Source organism: Phocoena phocoena, chromosome 9 (genome assembly GCF_963924675.1).
Source record: "Phocoena phocoena chromosome 9, mPhoPho1.1, whole genome shotgun sequence".
In the NCBI taxonomy this organism is placed as follows: domain Eukaryota; kingdom Metazoa; phylum Chordata; class Mammalia; order Artiodactyla; family Phocoenidae; genus Phocoena; species Phocoena phocoena.
The window spans coordinates 51,340,978-51,360,645 of record NC_089227.1 but is presented as its reverse complement, the minus strand read 5'-3'; the positions used below and the strand labels follow the sequence as shown (position 1 = coordinate 51,360,645).

The window sequence follows — 19,668 nt, the reverse complement described above, 5'->3', positions numbered from 1 at the left end:
TTAGATGTTCTAATTAGATGTTCTAATTCCAGATTTAGTATTCTTAGCAGAGTATATTGATGTTTTAGTAACAGTTCTTTCTTCTCTCTTTAGGGGAGTCGGCTGCATCTTTGTTGAAATGATCCAAGGAGTTGCTGCTTTTCCAGGAATGAAAGACATTCAGGATCAACTTGAACGAATATTTCTGGTAAGTTATTTACAGAATACTTCTGAAAAAAATTGGACTTGAATGCATCCCTCAGTGACAAATCCTACAGTGGTAGTGGAAAATAATTTCAAACAAATTTGTTGGTTGTCACATTTAATTCTAACATATTTTTGGATCTTTGCAAAAGCAGGAAATTAGTGAAGAATTGTGTTTTTAAACTACTGCACATGAATAATATGCCAAAATGGTAAGAAAGGGTAGGATGTCAGAGGCAATATAGAAGAGTGGGTTGAAAACGAAGGCTCTGACAAAAATTCCAAATAATTTATATAGATATCCCCCCTTCAAGTAGGTGTATCTTATTCCCTCCCACTCCTGCCTACTTAAATGTGGGCTTTGATTGGTAACTTTTTTTCTAAAAAGTAGAGCATGGAAAGAAGGGAAGGGAGGATAGTAACTTCAAAATGGAGAAACCAGGCAAATGGTACTTTAGCCCGGTCTTCAAGGTTAAGATCATCAAAGATAAGTCACATTGGTAGTATGTACCCTTTGTATAACGTATCGAGAACGGTACTTCTCCTCTGTAGTCTTCCTCCGAAAACCATAACCCCAGCCTAATCTGGAAAGCCACATCACACAAACCCAAACTGAGGGACATTTACAAAATACCTGACTAGTACTTTTCAAAACTGTCAAGGTCATGAAAAACAGGGAAAGTCTGAACAACTGTCACAGCCCAGAGGAGGCTAGGGAGACATGACAGCGTAATGTAATGTGGTATCCTCCATGGAATCCTGAGACAAAAGAAGAACATTAGGGAAAAATGAGTTAAATACAAGTGAAGCGTGCAGGTTAGTTAATATCAGCATAGCAGTGTGCGCTCCTTAGGTGTGATGGAAGTTCCCTGTAATGTAAGATTTCATCAATGAGGGAAACTGGTGAGGAGTGTATAGGAACTGTCTGTATTACTCTTCACAACTTTTCTATAAATATAAAACTATTCTAAAATTTTAAATTAAAAAATTTTTGTTAATCTGTGAAAAATAAAAATAAAATTTGTTCTGTAGCCAGATGAGCTGGTTTTGTCACCTGCTCTGGTCACTTTGGGCAAGGGACTTAGTTCTCTGAACCTTAGTTTTCCTGTGGGTAAAATAAGGGATAATGATAAAACCTACCTCATAGATTGTTTTGAGGAATAATTAACTTAATTACATAAAGTGCTTTTAGAACTATGCCTGACACATAATAAATACCCAATAGATGTGTTGTTATTATTTTAATCAAATCATTTTTATACCAGATATTTTCATTCAGTGGAACTTCCACATTAGCTAATATTCATATAAACTTATTATTTAAAACATGGAATAAGAGCTAGACAAATTAATTTTTTTTGTTAAAAGGAGTCACACTATATACATTGTAGCAGTTAACCACATTATCATACTTTTAAAAAATAAATCTCCCATGTGAAATCACTGGGGCACATTTTAGAATGGACCTTGTGAAGACATGCACTTATTGGATTATGCAAGTACACCCTTAAAATGTAGCTTTCATATTAAGTATAAGGACCACAGGAGGGTATAGTGATATGAATTGAGACTCCATCACTGCTGTGTTCACCTTGATGTCAGCATTAAATGATAAGAAAAGGAATATGAAAACTAGAAAATCAAAGCACACGTGATTCCACCATGCAGTATCCTATACCCCAGGCATCCCTGTGTATTCACAGTGGGTGGACAAACAGCAGAGTCTCTAATATTATAGAAACTTTCTTCAAAGTCTTATCTTATTGGTTTCTTCTCCCAGAGGCTGTCTGTATCCACTTCCTTTCAGTTTTACTTAATTATTATTATCATCCATAAATTCCCACACAGAGTGTTAAAATAATGTCTTATGATTATAATAATGCAGCCTTATAATGGAAAATTCCCACTATGTCAAAAAGTATAAAAGTTGAAAAACCCCTTTGTCCTACTACCCAGAGAAAATTACTTTTAGTATTTCGGTATATATCTTCCATTTCAACACATGTTAAAAAAATTAAATTGTATCTTGTATACTATTTTGTAACTTCCTTTTTTCACTTAACAATAGGTAGTTAACACCTTTCATTGGAAAATAAATCCAGAAACTTATCATCATTCTTAGTGATGAGTATTTCATCGTATGGATGAGAATTATTTGCTTAATCAGCCTGATATTGTTTATAGTCTTTAACTATTATAAAGCGCTGTCAGAAATATTCTTTGCACAGTTATCCTATTAATTAAGAAAAATTATTAGAATTGAAAGTCCTGAATTGAATACAGTTTAATTTTCATAAGTCTATTGACCATTCTTATACTTCATTCCCTCCATCTAAACTCATGAAACACTTCCTTCTCTCTGTTGTCAAGAAAGTCGCTTACTGATTTCATTGAGATTGTATTGAGCCTCTAGATTATATTACAAAGAAATGATATAAAATGAACTTTCCCAGCCAAGGAAAAATAATCTCTTTATTCATATTTCATGGCCCTTAGCATAAATTTAACATAAACATATTTCTCTTTTCCTTTTTTCTAATCAAGCCTTTATTTTCATTCAGCTATTTTAAGTAACTTTCCACAGTTATTTTCCCCAAACAAGTTTATTAACTTGTTCACATATTGTGAAAAACATGACAGGAGAGGGAATTTTAATGGGCTATACTTTGCATCATATAGATCTTTATGCCAAAAAACATATCTTTAAATATTTAGCTTTTTAATTTATTTAAAGCTTAAATATAATAATACCACTTAATTATATTCTGATAATAATTTCCTAAACTTTAGATTCCACTTAACTATTCACTGTGATAGCTATTGAACAATACTTATATAACCTTGTCAAATTACCTATTTTTTATGCTAAAATCATTAATTTACTATATTTGAAATCAGAAAACTTCAAAGGGAAATTATATAGAAAGAAATATCCCTACATATACATTATTTCAGGGTAAATTTAAAAGAAAAAGAAATGGTTGTATAAATGAGATATATTCTATAGCAGTTGTATCAAAAATTTTGTGTCATGAAAACATAGTTTATTGATACAGCTTAGTCAAAGTTATAATTTTCAATATTATTTTTATAATGTAAGTCATTTCCAATAGGTACTATCTTGTTGAATTGCTTCTTGTATGGAGATTTTGTTATTATTTCTTAATTTTATGACAATTATTTCCTAATTTTATGGGTATTCAGAGACCTTTGAGCCATGACTAGGCTTTTAATAAATCAGAGAAATACATCATTGTAAATTGTCTATGGGAATATTGATACACCAAGCTACTGTTTGCTCTTATTAGACCACAGAGACGCTTAAATGCGGATAAGCATCATGATTTATGGTAATAACTCCTTCATTTACTGTAGTTTATTTTACGCGTGTAATGATTTTTACAAGTAAAATGTCCTTTGGTAATCAGGAGATAAAGATCCTCATCTATATAAAATTGCTGCTTTAGAATTAAATAATGTTACGTTTTACCCTGAAGAATTAGACGTGACCAAAAAAGAAAAGAGAGAGAGAAATCTGCAAACTTCTTTTGACAGTAAATGTTATCATCTTAAATATTTTATTTCCTCCCCTGAATTGTTTAAATTTGCAAATGCTAGCCGTATGACACATTAAACAAGCAGACTCTCAGGAGTTGTGCGATCATTGGAAGTAGAAATTTTACTAACCCAATGTGGTTGAATCACTGGGAAAAAATGCTTTTTCTTGGTGACCTTTTATGTCTGGTCTGAAGAGGAATAACTTTTAAATGTGATTAAATCCACTTTCACGGGCTTCTCATGTAAACTGCCAGAGACTCTTTTCTAAAGCAGCAGTTGTGTATCTGGCCTCTCGTAAAGCATTGCCAAGGAGCTAATCAACTTTGAAAAGTCACGAAACGTGGAATTGTTCGTTTTGTTTTGTGTTTTAATACAGGGATTAAGTCCATTCATTTGCCTGTGAACTGTATATAGAAAGGTGGTTGGTTAATAACTTTGAAGCACAGAATTCAAGCTTGTTACCCAAGATGACTAATATAATTAACTCCTACACACTGAGTCTTTATGTGAAAAGCAACAAAGATCAGTCACTAGAGCCTTTATATTTTTCTTTTGAAGGTTTTCTTTTTCTTGTTTTTTTCTTTTTCCTTCCTTTGGTGGGAAGGAGCAGTTCACATTCTTAACAAGTCCAGTGCATTCACTTCCACAACATAGTAACTGTGTTGCTCTATGTAAGGTGAGCTGGCTATACTGCAGTCTGAGATTTCACCATTAAATCATTTTCCTTGAAATTGTGATGCTCATATACAAGAAAGGAAGGAAAGTGATAGAATTTTGACAAATTATATTCAAGACATTTTGAATTGCCAGGTGAACGGGCACCTACTTCTCTAAGCAGTAACTCTGCTATTACAGTAAAAGAGTGATTTATATCATTTCTTCAGCGTTACTCATGTTTTAATGTGTCACGATGTTTTCTGTTCACCTTTGTTAGCTGCGAAAATAAGCAGTAGATGTATTCACCCAGGTAAATATATATATTCAGAGTGACAAAATCAGAACTAATATTCTAATCATATTCTAATCATATTGTTCTGAATTGAAAAAGAACTCTACTTGATGGAACCCTGGGAGCATTCTTCTGCCACTTCAGAACAGCTGAACAAATGGCAGAGAGTGATCGCACAGCTGTCTGAAACCTTTGGCAGATGCTTCTGGGTTTGTATGGCTCATGGCCCCAGAGTACAGCAGCCACGACAGAGGGGCTGGCATGATTGTGTTCTGGGGGCCTGTTCTAGTTCTCCCTGCCTTTGAATGTTGATTAACCCCAAGAGGCTCACTTTTCCCTGTCTCCTGGTCTTCTGGTTTGCAATGGAGTTTCATCCACCAGTTATTTGTTAACATATTGTACATTATTTGATTGGTACAGTTGTTAGAATGTTTCTCTTCCGTGTATATATCATTCAGAATTTAAAAGAGAGTGTGTGTGTGTGTGTGTGTGTATTTGTGTGTGTGTGAAAAGAGCCTCTGGCAACTTTGAAATCTACTACTCAGCCTGGCTTTTGAGTCAGATCCTTCCTTAAGCCTCTGTGTTTTACTGTTGAACTGACTGCCGAGATGTAACCTGTAGACCCAGTTCCAGTCCTTGTTTCCCCATCCTGGCTCTCTTTCCAGGATATTAATGGAAACCATAACCCTGAGGTTTCATGATTGGCTAGAACGGCCATATAGAATGTAAAAGAAAGTTGACACCACCTCCTTTGATGGTCATTACCATCCAATTGGATGTAGCAGCCACATTGTTAAGATGGAATATTGCTGTCACAGATTTGTATCTTCACTTCCATCATTGGGTTGCTTGAGGTGACGTCCGCCATACTTCTTCAGCACTCCCTCTGCAACACTAGGTACAATGGAGATGGAAAGGAATTCTGTGCCAGGGTATCTGCCCTGGAGCAAATGAGGGCAATCAAGATAGGCAGGCAAGGCATACCATTAGGAATGGAGTCATGAAAAATTGCCCAGCAATTGATCAGCAGATGGGAGATCCAGTAATATAGTAGATCCTGTATTAGTTAAAATACTAAACTCTAAGCATTCAATATTGAATTCTAATCCTAGATTGTTTTTTTTTCCCAGAACAAGCCACCTTTTCTAATTGGATTGTAGTTTCTGCATCTGTAAAGGGAGGAATTGAACTAAATGATTTCAATAGTGTCTTGCGGCTCTAACCTTTTTTAATTCTAAAAATGCATATTACAGGATTATGCATAAGGGCTGTGGGTGTTCAAAGGAAATTTCTAAGAACATTTTTGTTAAGCATGGAAGGAAGTATAAGATTTGAAGTGGAGTAAAGGATATGGGGAACATCAGGCAACGGTCCAGGAGTGGAGTAGGCCCAGTAGGAGTCTGTCCTGTATGCATGGAAGGTGAGATAGGATGTTGAAGTTTGGACTTTGATAGATTGAGGACTTTTAATTTTATTTTGTCTATAAGTAATAAGGAGACAGTACAATTTTTAACAAAAGAATAATAAAGTTAAAGTGGCATTTCAGCAAAATTAATGTAATATGATATAATGATAAACTCAACTATATAAAGGCTGACAGAAGGAGAGAACTAAGCAATACATGTTGGAGTAAAGGATACTGAAAATATTAAGCAATGTTTTTTTAAAGCTGATTTTAGAAAAACAAAGTCGGGGAGATGGATTATAATACCACCCACCCTGAAATAAATGCCTTTTTTAATTTGTACACGTTTCTTTCAAATCTCATCAATAGTCCTGGTTATTTCCATGGTGGCAAATCTTTTTCAGTCTTAAGCTTATAAAAAATAAGGCAGCTAGAAAAATTTTAAAGCCGTATGAAAAGAAATTAAAACCACCATTTAGAGATAACCAGTGTTAAATAATTTTGTATTTTCTTTTCTAGATTTTCACCATTGGGTTAATAATAGATTTATAGATTTTGTATTCAGCTTCTCTTTATTTTCACATTTAATAGGGAGCAGGGGCTTCCCTGGTGGCGCAGTGGTTGAGAGTCCGCCTGCCGATACAGGGGACACGGGTTCGTGCCCCGGTCTGGGAAGATCCCACATGCCGCGGAGCCATGGCCGCTGAGCCTGCGCGTCCGGAGCCTGTGCTCCGCAATGGGAGAGGCCACAACAGTGAGAGGCCCGTGTACTGCAAAAAAAAAATAAATAAAATAAAAGCATAATAGGGAGCAATTTCCAAGCCATTAATATGTGCTTGAAAATATCATTTTAATTATGCTATAATATCTTATTAATGTTCCCAAGCGTACTAACACATTACCCTATTACAGTACTAGGTAACTTGCTTACGGTTTTTATGCTACAGTAAATTTTATCCCATTCAGTTATACTTTCAACCAGAATTTTTAGGCATCTATTCCGTGCCAGGCTCTGTGCCCACAGGCAGTGGAAAACCGACAGACACGGTCCCTGTGCACCTCAAATGTACTGTTAGCTGTGCTACATTAGAACAGCTTCCAGACAGTCAGGTCAGGAGGATGTTGTTGCAAAGCTGTTGTAATACATCTTGTACATAAGTGATTCGGAAGAGAAAGGAGTCAAAGATAACTTCAGAGTTTCAAGCTTGGGGAACTAAGTGCTCCATGAAGTCATGGAAAATAATGGGGACATTGAAAAGGAGTGCCACTGGGACTTCCCTGGTGGTGCAGTGGTTGAGAATCCGCCTGCCAGTGCAGGGGACATGGGTTTGATCCCTGGTCCCCCGGAAGATCCCACATGCTGCAGAGCAACTAAGCCTGTGCACCACAACTACTGAGCCTGCAGTCTAGAGCCCCTGAGCCACAACTACTGAGCCCATGTGCCACAACTACTGAGCCTGTGCTCTAGAGCCCACAAGACACAACTACTGAGCCTGTGCTCTAGAGCCCACGAGACACAACTACTGAGCCCATGCTCTAGAGCCCACGAGACACAACGACTGAGCCCCTGTGCCTAGAGCCCATGCTCTGCAACAAGAGAAGCCACTGCAATGAGAAGCCCGTGCTCTGCAACGAAGAGTAGCCCCCACTCACGGCAACTAGAGAAAGCCTGCACGCAGCAATGAAGACCCAACATAGCCATAAAATTAATTAAAAAATAAAATTAAAATAAAGATTAATGGAAGTGATGGCATAATTATCAAAAAAAAGAAAGAAAGAAGAAAGGAAGGAAGGAAACAAAGAAAGAAAGAAGACAGAAAGAAAAAGAGGAAAGAAAGAAAAGAAAGAGGAAAGAAAGAAAAGGAGTGCCAGTGGAGGGAGAGGAAGAAGAGAGCTCAGGGACTGGACTTTATATGATAGCAGGTGACCCCAGGTGGAGACGTCCAGTACACAGCTCTTACTGAACAGAATTAGGAGAAAGATGAGGATCAAGGGATTGTTGACCCAAACCAGACAATGTTGGGACCTAAACTGCACTGGTTCTTAAATAATGAGAAAGTGGGGGAGGAGCAGAGGAACACTGCCTAGGCTTTAGGGATGCTCATAGTTTGTGGGGGTGGGATGGCGGTAGGGAGGTAAAGTAGGAGAGAATCAGGACAATTACACAAAGATCAAGGTAAGGGCAGGCAGCAGAGAAGTGAGGATAAAATAGAAAAATAATCACTCCCTCGAGGGAGGCTATGGATCAGCTCAGGTCTGGTTAGCTGGTTGGTGGGGAATTTGGGACCAGGGCCCTTCCTTTCTGTGCTCCCTCAGCGTGTGCCTCCACTGCCTGTATAGTATGTGGCACGCATCCTGTACTTTTGCAGCTAATGCTTTTAGCCCAGAGGATGAGAAGGGTTTCCTTTTGGAGAAATGAAAGGGTCGACACGGAACACTCCTCTCAGTTTAATTAGGGAAATTTAGACTATCCATGAATTTTCAAAGGAGACTTACGATCCTCCTCAGTGTCTCAGGGATGCTGGAGTCAAGGTGAGTGTAGCCTCAAGGGAGGCCAGCTCCGACCCCTCCGCTCCTGGCTCTGCTTTCATCAAGATTTTGTATGTGAGATAGATCTCGCTGCTGAAAGAAAGGTTCGAAACCCCTGGACTAACGCTGTCTTAGGGTCTTCCCAGGTCAAGTGTTCTATGAAAAACAGACGTCCATGAGGAAGAAAAATGATGCAGAGCCAGTGAAAATGAAGATGTCAGAGAAATAAAAATTGGTTGATTCATATATGGAGACATTAGATATGTATTCTAATAAAGAAAGTTCTGTGCCAATAAGCTATCGAAATTTTTGTAGTAAACTTCAGTAAGGTCATTTGTCTTGAGAAGAAAACAAAGACAGAGGGATATTTCACTACAGAATAGGTAGTCACATTACTTTTTACAAAGAAACATTTATTTGAAGATTAGCTGGCTGTTACCTACAGATTTGAATAGGCTCACATGGTGAAAAAAATATTTTTTTACCTTGAGGATTCTTACATTCACTTTATAGTGTTACAAACTTTCTGTGAATGGAAAATGAGAAGATTTTCATTAAATCATTCACTTTCTCATTGTTATTCATCTTTCAGCAAATATTTATTTTGTGGTTACTATGGGCTCAATACTCTTCCATGTTCTGGGGAGACAGCATTGCACAAAACGAAGTCCCTGCTCTTGTGGAACCTATATTGCTGTGAGGGAAGATAGACAATGAGCAAATAAATATATAATGTATCTCATGAGTGTTGCATGAGGAATGCCACTTTACATATGGCGTACTGGGGAAGTCTCTCTCAAGGATCCTGATACTTGTGCATTGAGTGAAGTTAGTCAAGCCACAAGACATGCAGATTTAGGGCTCAGAGCATTTAGGTGGAGAGGATAGCAACCTGTTTGTGCTTAATGATAAGAGTATTAAAATCAGAGTTCTCAGGCCTGACTTTGTCAAATTAAGGATCACTCTTCCCACTGCATCAAAGAGATTTCTAATACTCTTATTACTTTGACCTCCTTTATAGAAAGCATTTTCTTATATGAGAAGTCCTTGCTTTTTGTAAAACATTAAATTCCTGTATAGGTTAATATTCAAACATCAGATTGAGCAAATCAGTAAGAGAGTTTGAAGTACACCTGTGTGCATGTTGCAAGTTGGAATTATGCTGCAGCAAGAGATTTGGGCTTCCTGATTGAGTTCATCAGAAATGTTGGTGTAGATACAAGAAAGTGGGAAATGTTTCAGATTTGGACAGTAGACAGTGCTTTGGAGGAGAGAACAGAGAAGGAATATCTAGAATTCAAGGGGAGCCAGATAGCACTTTTTTTTTAAGTCAAAAGTAGAAGAATTTCAAAAAGGAAAGCTTTATCAACTGCACCAAATAGTACAGTGAAGTCAGTGGAGGATGGTGCTGAAAAAAGGCCACAGGTGGTAACTTCTGAGGGAATAGTTCCAGTAGGGTTGGATATTTAAAGTCAGGTTACAATGGGTTTAAAGAGTAAGTGCGCAGTGAAAAAATGAAAACATTGAGTATAGACAATCTGTTTGAGTATTGGCTGAGTACATAGGATTAGATGTCACCTTAAGGGTATTTTTTAAGTCAAGATTTATAAATTTTATGTGTCATAAATATTGTTTTAAATAGTGAAGCCCAGGATGTTTGGAAGGTAAAGGACACCAAAGATATAAGAAAGCATATTTGACAGATCAAGGTATTGGGAGGCAAGGGTGGATGGGTGGAAGAGACAGTGCCTTGAAAATGTGGATGAAAAGATTTTCTCGAAGATAAGAAAGAAGAAAGGAAAGGAAGGAGAGGAAGATTTACATAAATGCTGTAGAGGAGAAGAAAAGGAGTTTGAAGATATCATGATCTGCATGATTCTTAAATGAAAGGGAGGGGATGTGGCCGGCAGTAACGTGCATCTGTGGGGGTAGATGTTGAAGGAAATGGATAATATATGCAAAGCTGATGTAATACCAAGTGGTATTATGATATGTGATATGACAAGAGAAGGAGGTCATTGCTGACCACATTTGTTAATCAGCTGTTGATCTGAGACCTTATTATAGAAATAGAAATGCTTTGTTCCCAATTTGTATGATGTATAATAGTTTACTTTCCTATTAACATAAGATTACTTTTAGGCATATCCATCCTAGCTATAAATGTTTCCCAATTGTAATAGTTTTTACGAAGACTTTTCTGGAGGCAGTGGTTCATATCTGTAGTCTAACAGTCTTAAATGTTTTGAGAATGTTTTAACTTACTGTCAGTATGGGATTACTTACTGGCTTTTGCAGTTTATCTCTTGTTATGTAACCACCTTAAAACTCTGGGTTAAATCAACAGCAGTCATATTTTAAAATTATTTGTCATAATTTTAGGGTCAAGAATTCAGTAAGGGATGGGCCAGGCAGTTATGGACTTGGGGGTCTCTCACATGGTTGCAGATATATGCTTGAAGACAGATGGTGGCTGGAGTAGAAGCAATCAGAAGCTGGAGCAGTTGGGGACTAGCCAAATATCTCTCTCTTCATAGTCTTTGAGGCCCTACGTGAGTTTTCTCCATGTGGGCTAGTTTGGGCTTCCTCATGGGATGGTGTTGTGTTTCAAGAGTGGGTGTCCTAAGAGGACCAGATAGAAGCTGCATGGTTTCTCTTAACTTAGCTTCAGAATTCATACAGTGACTCTGTCAGCCAAAGCAGTCACAAACCCTCACCTAGGAAGGTGAGGGTTTGTGAGGAAGGGACATAGACCCCAGTTCTAGATGGAAAGAGTGTCAAGAATGCTGGGGCCATGTTTTAAAACTGCCACATTGATTATGTATTGATACAGTTCCATTAGGGCATATCACCATTTTGAGCTGATAAACAGCTTTGTAGGAAAAAACAGTTTTATCAAGCTTCTAAAATTTTTGTTGTTTTTCCTATACTCTTTATAGCCATTACCATACTGCTTCCCATGATAAATATGAAAGTGTGAATTGTCAGAGTGTTAATTGGCGGGTCATGAGGTCCCTTATTTGCTCACTCTCCTTTTCTTCCTTTTTTGACCAACAAGTTCACAGATGTGTCAGACTGAAAAAAAAAATGGTGAAATACTGCCATAGTGTGACACATCTGAGGTGAGTGAGGTGATGACACTTCTTAGCAAATTCTCAGAATGTTATCCATAAAGTAGACTTCTATAACTCAAATTCTAGCTTAACTCTTTTTTCATTTGGAACGTGTTTCCACATATAAGTCTTTCATTCCTCAGAACATCACATGTCAGCTCTTGTGGTAGACAGCATCTAAGATGGCTCCCAGTGACCCCCACCTGCTGGTATTTATGCCCTTGTGTAATGCCCTCCCCTTGAGTGTGGGCTGGACCTAAAGACTTGCTTCTAATGAACAGACTGTGACAAAAGAGATTGGGATATTACTTCCGCGACTAAGTTACAGAAAGGTTGCTACTTCCTTCTTGCTCACCCTCTCTTACAGTCTCACTGGCTCACTCTGAGAGAAGCCAGCTGCCATGTTGTAAGTTGTTCTGTGGAGGGACCTTTGTGTCAAGGAACTGATGTTTCTAGCCGGCAGCTGCTGAAGACCTGAGACTTGGCAACAGCTGTGTGAGTGAGCATGGAAGTGGGTCCCTCTCTTAGTTGAACTTTTTATATGTGAGACCACAGCCATAGTTAACACTTTAATTGCTGCCTTATGAGAGACTCCGAGCCAGAGGCACACAGTTAAGGTGTTACCGCCAAAATGGCAATTTCCTTGGTCCTTGTCCCCCAAAGGAAAGAATTCAATCAAGAGACAGAGCAGTTTTAAGTAGCAAGAGTTTTATTAAGCAAAGCAAAAGTGTACTTCTGAGAGAGAGAAGGAGAGCAAGCTCTCTGGAAACCAGAAGCAGCCCCACAGTGAGGGTCGGGTTGGTGTTTCAGAGTGGTGGAACGTCCCTCCCTGTGTCCTGCATCATTTAACTGACAAGTTGATTGACAGCTTTAGGTTATATAACTGTTCTCCTAGTGTGCAGGCACTTACCCACAAGCACCAAAGTGAAATCCACTGGGGATGGGGGGCAAAAACCACAATGCTAATTTATTACAAGTACAGCATAGTGAACCCTGGGTTACTTTGAGTCACCTTTTAGGTCTTGGTGCGTCTGCGCCAACCTGTGCTGGTGGGTTTTATTTTGTTTGGTCGGTCCTTGACTACAAAAAGGGAGGATCTCTGAGTGTGTTCTGATCACAAGTGTGCAGGGGTGGGGCCGGAGAAGAGAAAGAGGACCTGGTCTAGGATGGGGTGGGGATCAGCTTATGTCTGACTAACAACCCAACAAAGGTACACCTGGATTCCTACCAACAGAAAGTATGGAGATAGTAAGTGTTTGTTACTTAAAGGCACTAAGTTCTGGAGTAACTTGTTCCACAGTGATCGATAACTAATACATCTCCTTTGATCCCAGGACCAAGAAAGAGTAGGTGCTATACCTGTTGTTTTATAGCTGAGAAAACTATCTTCAGAGATTATATGAACTTGCCTAAGAAGATATGTTCAGTAAGTGCTAGAACTGAGACTATATCCTAAGTCTGCTGACTCTTCCACCAAAATACTCTTGTTTTGTAGTTGTTTGTTTGGTTGTTTTTGCTCTGATTCATAACCATGAGTGTGCAGGAGGTTGACATGGAATCATTTCTTTTTTTAATTTTTATTTGTGTTTTTAATTTATTTTTTACACAATATAAAAATTTATTTTTTCTCATGTCATGAGAAATCTGGGGTAGGCAAATGCTGGCATTGGTTTAGTGTCTCAGTAATATCACAGCAAAGTCTCCATGTTGGGAATCATTTCTTGAATACATATTCTTAGGCCCCACTCAGGGCCTTTAGAATCAGGTTTCCAGGGATGGGACTCTGCGTTCAGACAAACGAGCAGACCCTGGTTGATGAGTCCTTCTGGTGAAGAAACTCTTACTTTAAAAGATGCATGTCATACTTTGAAATGTTATGCATGTTTTAAATTTTCTGGCCTCATGTGGCAACCTAAAAACCTAGGTAGTATGGGCTTACTATCCAGAATATAGAAATTCAGTCCAACCAAGTCCTGTGTTTCTTACAGGGATACTTTTGATATGATTCTCAAGGGGCATGTCTTATAATGAGTATATTTGGGGGCTTCTTTCACATGGCTTTATATTAATAATGTTATGTAACTATTATTAGAATTGTGTATACAAGCAAATATCTGTAATCATCACATGTAATCATCATATTCCAGCTGCTGTAACTTCTTATCTGGCCTGATTACTTGATAAACATTCTGGTTTCCTCCCTCATTTTGCAGCCTATGTTTTCTTATGCCTCAGAAGACTTTACCCAAAAGGATAAATCTGTCTGGGCTGTTAATCTTTTTGTGAGGTGTGAATTCATTTAAAACCTGACCTTGTATCATCTCCTGCAAAACCCCCTGCAAGGAAAAAGAGCATCCTCAAAACATTCTGTTTTAAATCAATCTCATGTCTCATTATTTTATATCTTGATAGAAAGCTATGGCTAGTTGATTAAAATTTATCACATAAAATAATACACCTAAGTCATTGGAGCATGTCCCCTAGAGAATGGTTTTCTCCTAAGTCAGGTTAACAGATTATCTGACCTTGGAGCTGAATTTGTTCTTTATTTCACTCACCTCTTTTGAAAATGACAGACATACATTTTCCAGGTAGTGTGTAGACTATGGCTTTTTTTTTTTTAATTCTTCCTAAAATCTCTTTATCTGTGAGTTTAGTTGTACTGGAAAAGGGTTGAGAACTGTCTTTTATTTTGTTTTTTATCCATTTATTTATTTTACATCCCTAGTTTATTATATAACTAGAAGTTTGTACAGTTTGACCCCCTTCACCCATTTTACCCACCCCTCCCCCACTACACCCCCCCTCCATTTCTGGTAACCACCAATCTGTTCTCTGTGTCTGTGAGCTTGGTTTGTTGTTTTGTTTTGTTTTGTTTTTTAGATTCCACATATAAGTGAAATCATACAGTATTTGTCTTTCTCTGTCTGATTTACTTCACTTAGTATAATTCCCTCAAGGTCCAAGATTGTCACAAATGGCCAGATTTCATTCTTTTTTATGGCTGAATAATATTTTGTTGTATATATTACCACATTATCTTGAGAATTGTCTATTTTAAATGTAGCATTCAATGAATTTTATTCTTCTATTGTGTCTAATATAAACTCAGGCTTCTGTTAGTTTTGAATAACTTTACGTATTAAAATTATCAGTGAACTTGAGTCTCTGCTTGGGAGGATATTATTCTCTGTGACCAGAGCAAATGGCAGTCTTGTCATACTTTGCCTTTCATCTTGTCCAGTCTTTTGTAAAGATGCAAGAATTGGTAGAAGGATACATCCTATGCTCTCAAACTTCTGTGCCTTTACACCTGCCGGGAATTCCTCCAATCTCCAATGTCTAAATCTAACCCATTCTAAATATTAGAAATGTTTTCCCCTGTAATGAATTTCTCTCTGTTTTCCCGATTACAAATTATCTCTCCTTCTTTTGGACCTCTTGGTTTCTTTACCGGATCCTCTCTGCTGTCTCCCTTCAGCTTCAACCTTGCCTTGCAGTTGTTTTTGCTCCTATTCCCCTGATAGAGTTTAGGATTTGGGAGTAGGGATGCAGAAGAAAGGAGTACTTTGTGCGAATCAAGAATTAGTGTGTTCCCTGACGCTGCAGGAATAAACTCATGATGAGAGAACTGTTGCATTTTTAAAACTTCATTGTGTTCTTTTTAAAATGCATTTTTTGAGGGAACTCTATGGAGATGACATTAAGAACCACTTTTAAAATTAAAGGCAGTTTCCCTTCCTTCATTTGTTTGTTTGTTTTAAAATAAATCTGAGTTCATATTTTCCTTTAATTTCTTCTTTTGCAGTTCATTGTTCTAATAATATGTAAATCACTCACAGCAGATAACATTTAACATTCAAATGCAGAGTTCATTTTATTGAAGCTCAGTAGAACAAATTACTATCAATTTCTAAGTAAAATTCAATATTAAAAATGTTTCATGTTTGCCAAGTGAAAAGTAAATAGCTGAAAGTTGTTAATAAAACCTTTTTTGGAGAGTAATATTAGGCTCATTTTTGGATCCTATCCTATTCCCAATAAAAGGAAATATTGTTTGTCTCTCACACAGAATGGTGATGTCTGCACATTTTAATCTGATTATTGACTCTTGGAATGTGATTCAATTCATTCAGCAGTTGTGAGTGCCTACTATATGCCCGGAAGTGGGCTTCAGTAAATTTCTATTTTGAAGAAGTTTGACAAAATTTTCATTGAATCTTCTTTTTAGTACTTTGCACTGGGAGTGCCACTCTGAGGAAATCAGGAAGCTAAAATCATAAGAGAACTAAATTTGATTGCCAATTCCTTATTAATTTTCTTCCTTATAGTGAAAATTGTTTTTAGACAAATAATCAAGTAGTATGTACAGTGACTCTTCTCGTAACTGTGATCTTCCTGATATACCATGATGTCAAATTGGATGTGAAATGGAAAAGGCATTAACTTTAGTGAAATTATAACCTTCTATCTGGCCAAATATATATATATATTAACAAATGTAATACAGTGTTCATCTTTCCAAATATTAAGCTCAATTTTTGCAAATCATAAAAGATGCTATTATATGGGAAATCTCTGTACCTTCCGCTCAGTTTTGCTGTGAACCTGAAACTGCTCCATAAAATAAAATCTATCAGGAAAAAAAAAAAGATGTTGTAGATGAATCAAAGCAGAATACTGGGGAATTCCCTGGCGGTGCAGTGGTTAAGCATCCGCCTGCCAATGCAGGGGACACGGGTTTGAGCCCTGGTCCAGGAAGATCCCACATGCCACAGAGCAACTAAGCCCATGAGCCACAACTACTGAGTCTGTGCTCCAGAGCCCGAGAGCCACAACTACTGAAGCCCGCGCGCCTAGAGCCCGTGCTCTGCGACAAGAGAAGCCACCGCAATGAGAAGCCCACATACCGCAATGAAGAGTAGCCCCTGCTTGCTGCAGCTAGAGAATGCCCTCATGCAGCGACAAAGACCCAACGCAGCCCAAAATAAATAAATAAATTTATTTTAAAATAAAGCAGAATACTGTTCTCAAAATCTGTTCTCCTCTTTTGAGTCAATAGTAAGATTCCCCTTCTAGGAATTATACCTTTTTTTCTGTCAATGAGCCACTATGTGGAAGAGAGTAGACAGGCAATAAAAATATTTATTTCCTGGCAATTTAATGGAAGCTGTGGTAGGTGGAGCAGGGAGATGGAAAGATAAGTAAGTATCAGGTCCTGAAGTAGAGTGGCTAGCAGGATAGTAACAAGGTCAAGGTGAGGCATTAAAAACCTATAATTAGTTTGTTACTAGTTTACATCAGCTAGCTATATGTGTTTAGGCTAAAAAGGAAATAAAAGTTCTTAGTAGCATTAACAAAAACAATCTATAATCGGTACTTTGGGAGTAGAGAGTATGGTTGGGGAACATTGCTGGTGATCAGTCCTCTTCCTGTGTATTTAAGGTGGTATGAGTTAGTTACAATGGGAGCATTCATTCATTTGAATAAACCTGTGTCAACATTACTTTAAAAAAAAAGGTAAGAGGTGCTACAGAATATTGTCTCACACACAAAATGCCGTGACGTTAATAGCAATTAATGAAACTTTTACCTTTGAGCTTTAAGATAGAGAATGGCCTATTGGTTAAAACACACATATTTCTGACTTACAAATATTGAATTATTACTTACTAGCAAACTATTGTCTCAGCCATCACTTTAGCATTTCTTTAATACCAATTTGAGAAAAAATAATGACTCAGGAATACGTTGCGATGGTTTCATTTTCTGTACTGATATATGTGTTTCTTTGTCTTGGAGTTTCCAAAGTGATGATTTTATTCATGAAATGCTTCAAGAAGCAAGCTGTGATTTTTAAATAAGCCAACTGCTTGCTATTCCTTTGCTCAGAAAGTTAGGGAACTGAATGAACCACAACAGAACGTTCATTTCCTCTTGCCTTTTGACTTACCATCCACTGGTAGGCCTACAGCCCATGAGTTTGACAAATGTCAAGAATCTAGCCTATAATTTGAATTTAGTGTTCAAAAGACTATATTAAAGTAAAAAGAACTACAAATACGTCCACTATAGGCTACTTCCACTTCACTGCTCGATATTTTACTGTCCTTTCTCATGCCTGCCTCCAAAGCATCTGTGCCTTCCTTCTTGCTGATGTGCACACTTTTTCCAGATTGTTTCCACTGATGTCAGCCAGGCCTGACAAGCCAAGCCTTATGTTTATTGCACTGGGATAGGATCCAAGAAAGTCTTAGAAGGACGTGGCTACCCCTGCAGGTATAGAAAAAGATGCTGAGATTCCCATTGGTGTAAGTAGTTCATTAAGGTGTTGCTCCAGTGACAGAGAAGGATACCCTGACTTTTTTCCTCCCACATACCCCAGGCCTGCTCTTTGATAATTTTTCATGCTTCAGGGCTGCCTATGACAATATATAGGACAAGTTTTAGAAAGCAGAAAAAGACAAAGATAAGAACTCATTTTAAGAGGCTTTTCCCCAAAACCCTAAAAAAGGAGATATTCTAAGTGGGAATCTGCACATTTAGTGACAACTTCAAAAGAGCAGCTTGTAAAGGGAATGATTCAGAATGCTTCTGTGAGCTTCGGGAAACTCCGCAAGACATCAACATAGTAACTAAGAGGATTATGCATTTTAAAAAGCAAGGCATTTCTAAATCTTTTTATTCATATTTGTTTGGTCTTCACTGGAATAAAGTTTATGGCAGCAGCAAGGTAGTCATATGGCAGATTAGTTTTCAGAAATATGTAACTAAATGCAGAAATAGCAAGTAAAAATAAGCAGGCAAAAATATTGCTTTTGTTTGTTATTGTTGTTATTGGTTTTGGTTTTTAGTCTTAGAATCCCTAAAAGTTCAGTACTTACCTTCATGCTCTTCAGCAGCTTTTGGTTAGAAATGTTTCCTTTTCTTTTGTTCTGGTTCATCTGTTTATGATAATATTTCATCCCTAAGAAATAGGCTTTTAAATATTGTGAAGGACCAGTACACTGTCTAAGATGACAGATTAATTACCTTCTTTTACCCTTAAGGGAGCCTAGTAAGAATTTGAAGACATATCGGCACTGATAGCTTACCCCTAAGGTCTGTGTGTTCTGCCAGAAATAATGAAAAAAGGAAATGCAGTCATGCTACTGACTCTCAGGATACACAGCTTTGATAATACCAGCCTGTTTCCGATAAGATAAAAAAAAATCACTCAGAAAAGAAAGAAGAAAGCAAATGAAGAGATTTTATCCACAGTGTGTTGCAGCATAACCTGCTGGAGAAATAATATAGTGATAGTGAAAACAAAACATGAAGGTACCTTCAGTAGTACCCTTGCTTTCTGTTTTTTCCTTTCTTGGAAAAGGTAATACCTTTTTCAAATGTAAATATAAAAAGAGATTTTCTTTTTGTCCTTTACTTCTGATTAGTATTTAATTAATTCCATTGAAACCTCAGGGGGAAAGTTAGGATATGTTGCAGTAATTTGCATATTCACCTCCTAGTAATGTTTGAGCAACAAAGTTAGTTGACCTGAATGCTCTGTACTGCGTCCATTAAAATAACTCGCACATAAATCTTTCCTGTAACTGTAGCCAGCAGAGCTTAAACCCAGCTGTTGTCCTCAAAGCTCTTTCTCTTTGCATTATACTGTGTTTAAGCCCAGTGTAAGTGATATAACCATCAGTAATAGATTTATGAAACTTATGACTCTACCAGGCGATAGATAGTAAATATAAAAGTATGTCAAGTATATTCTTAGATGAATTCTGGAATGAAAGCTCACGATCTCTGGATTGGTTCTTGGAATACCCAGCTTCTAGTCCTGTCTCTGTTTGAATTTTGACATGCTTAAGTAGGATTCAGTTTCTTCACCTATGGAATGAGGCTAGAGTACTCATAACTTTCCAAAAAAATTTTTAGTAAAA

At 37.5% G+C, this 19,668-nt stretch overlaps 1 protein-coding gene across 6 annotated transcripts in view; it reads left to right on the top strand.

Annotated features, from left to right (window-relative positions):
• CDK14 (cyclin dependent kinase 14) overlaps positions 1-19,668 on the top strand; it is a 591,939-nt gene that overhangs the window by 394,970 nt on the left and 177,301 nt on the right. For all 6 annotated transcript variants that reach the window (XM_065884381.1, XM_065884384.1, XM_065884382.1 and 3 more), the window contains one exon: positions 94-187. In XM_065884381.1, the coding sequence (XP_065740453.1) occupies positions 94-187 (94 nt within the window). The remainder of the gene's footprint in view (positions 1-93; positions 188-19,668) is intronic.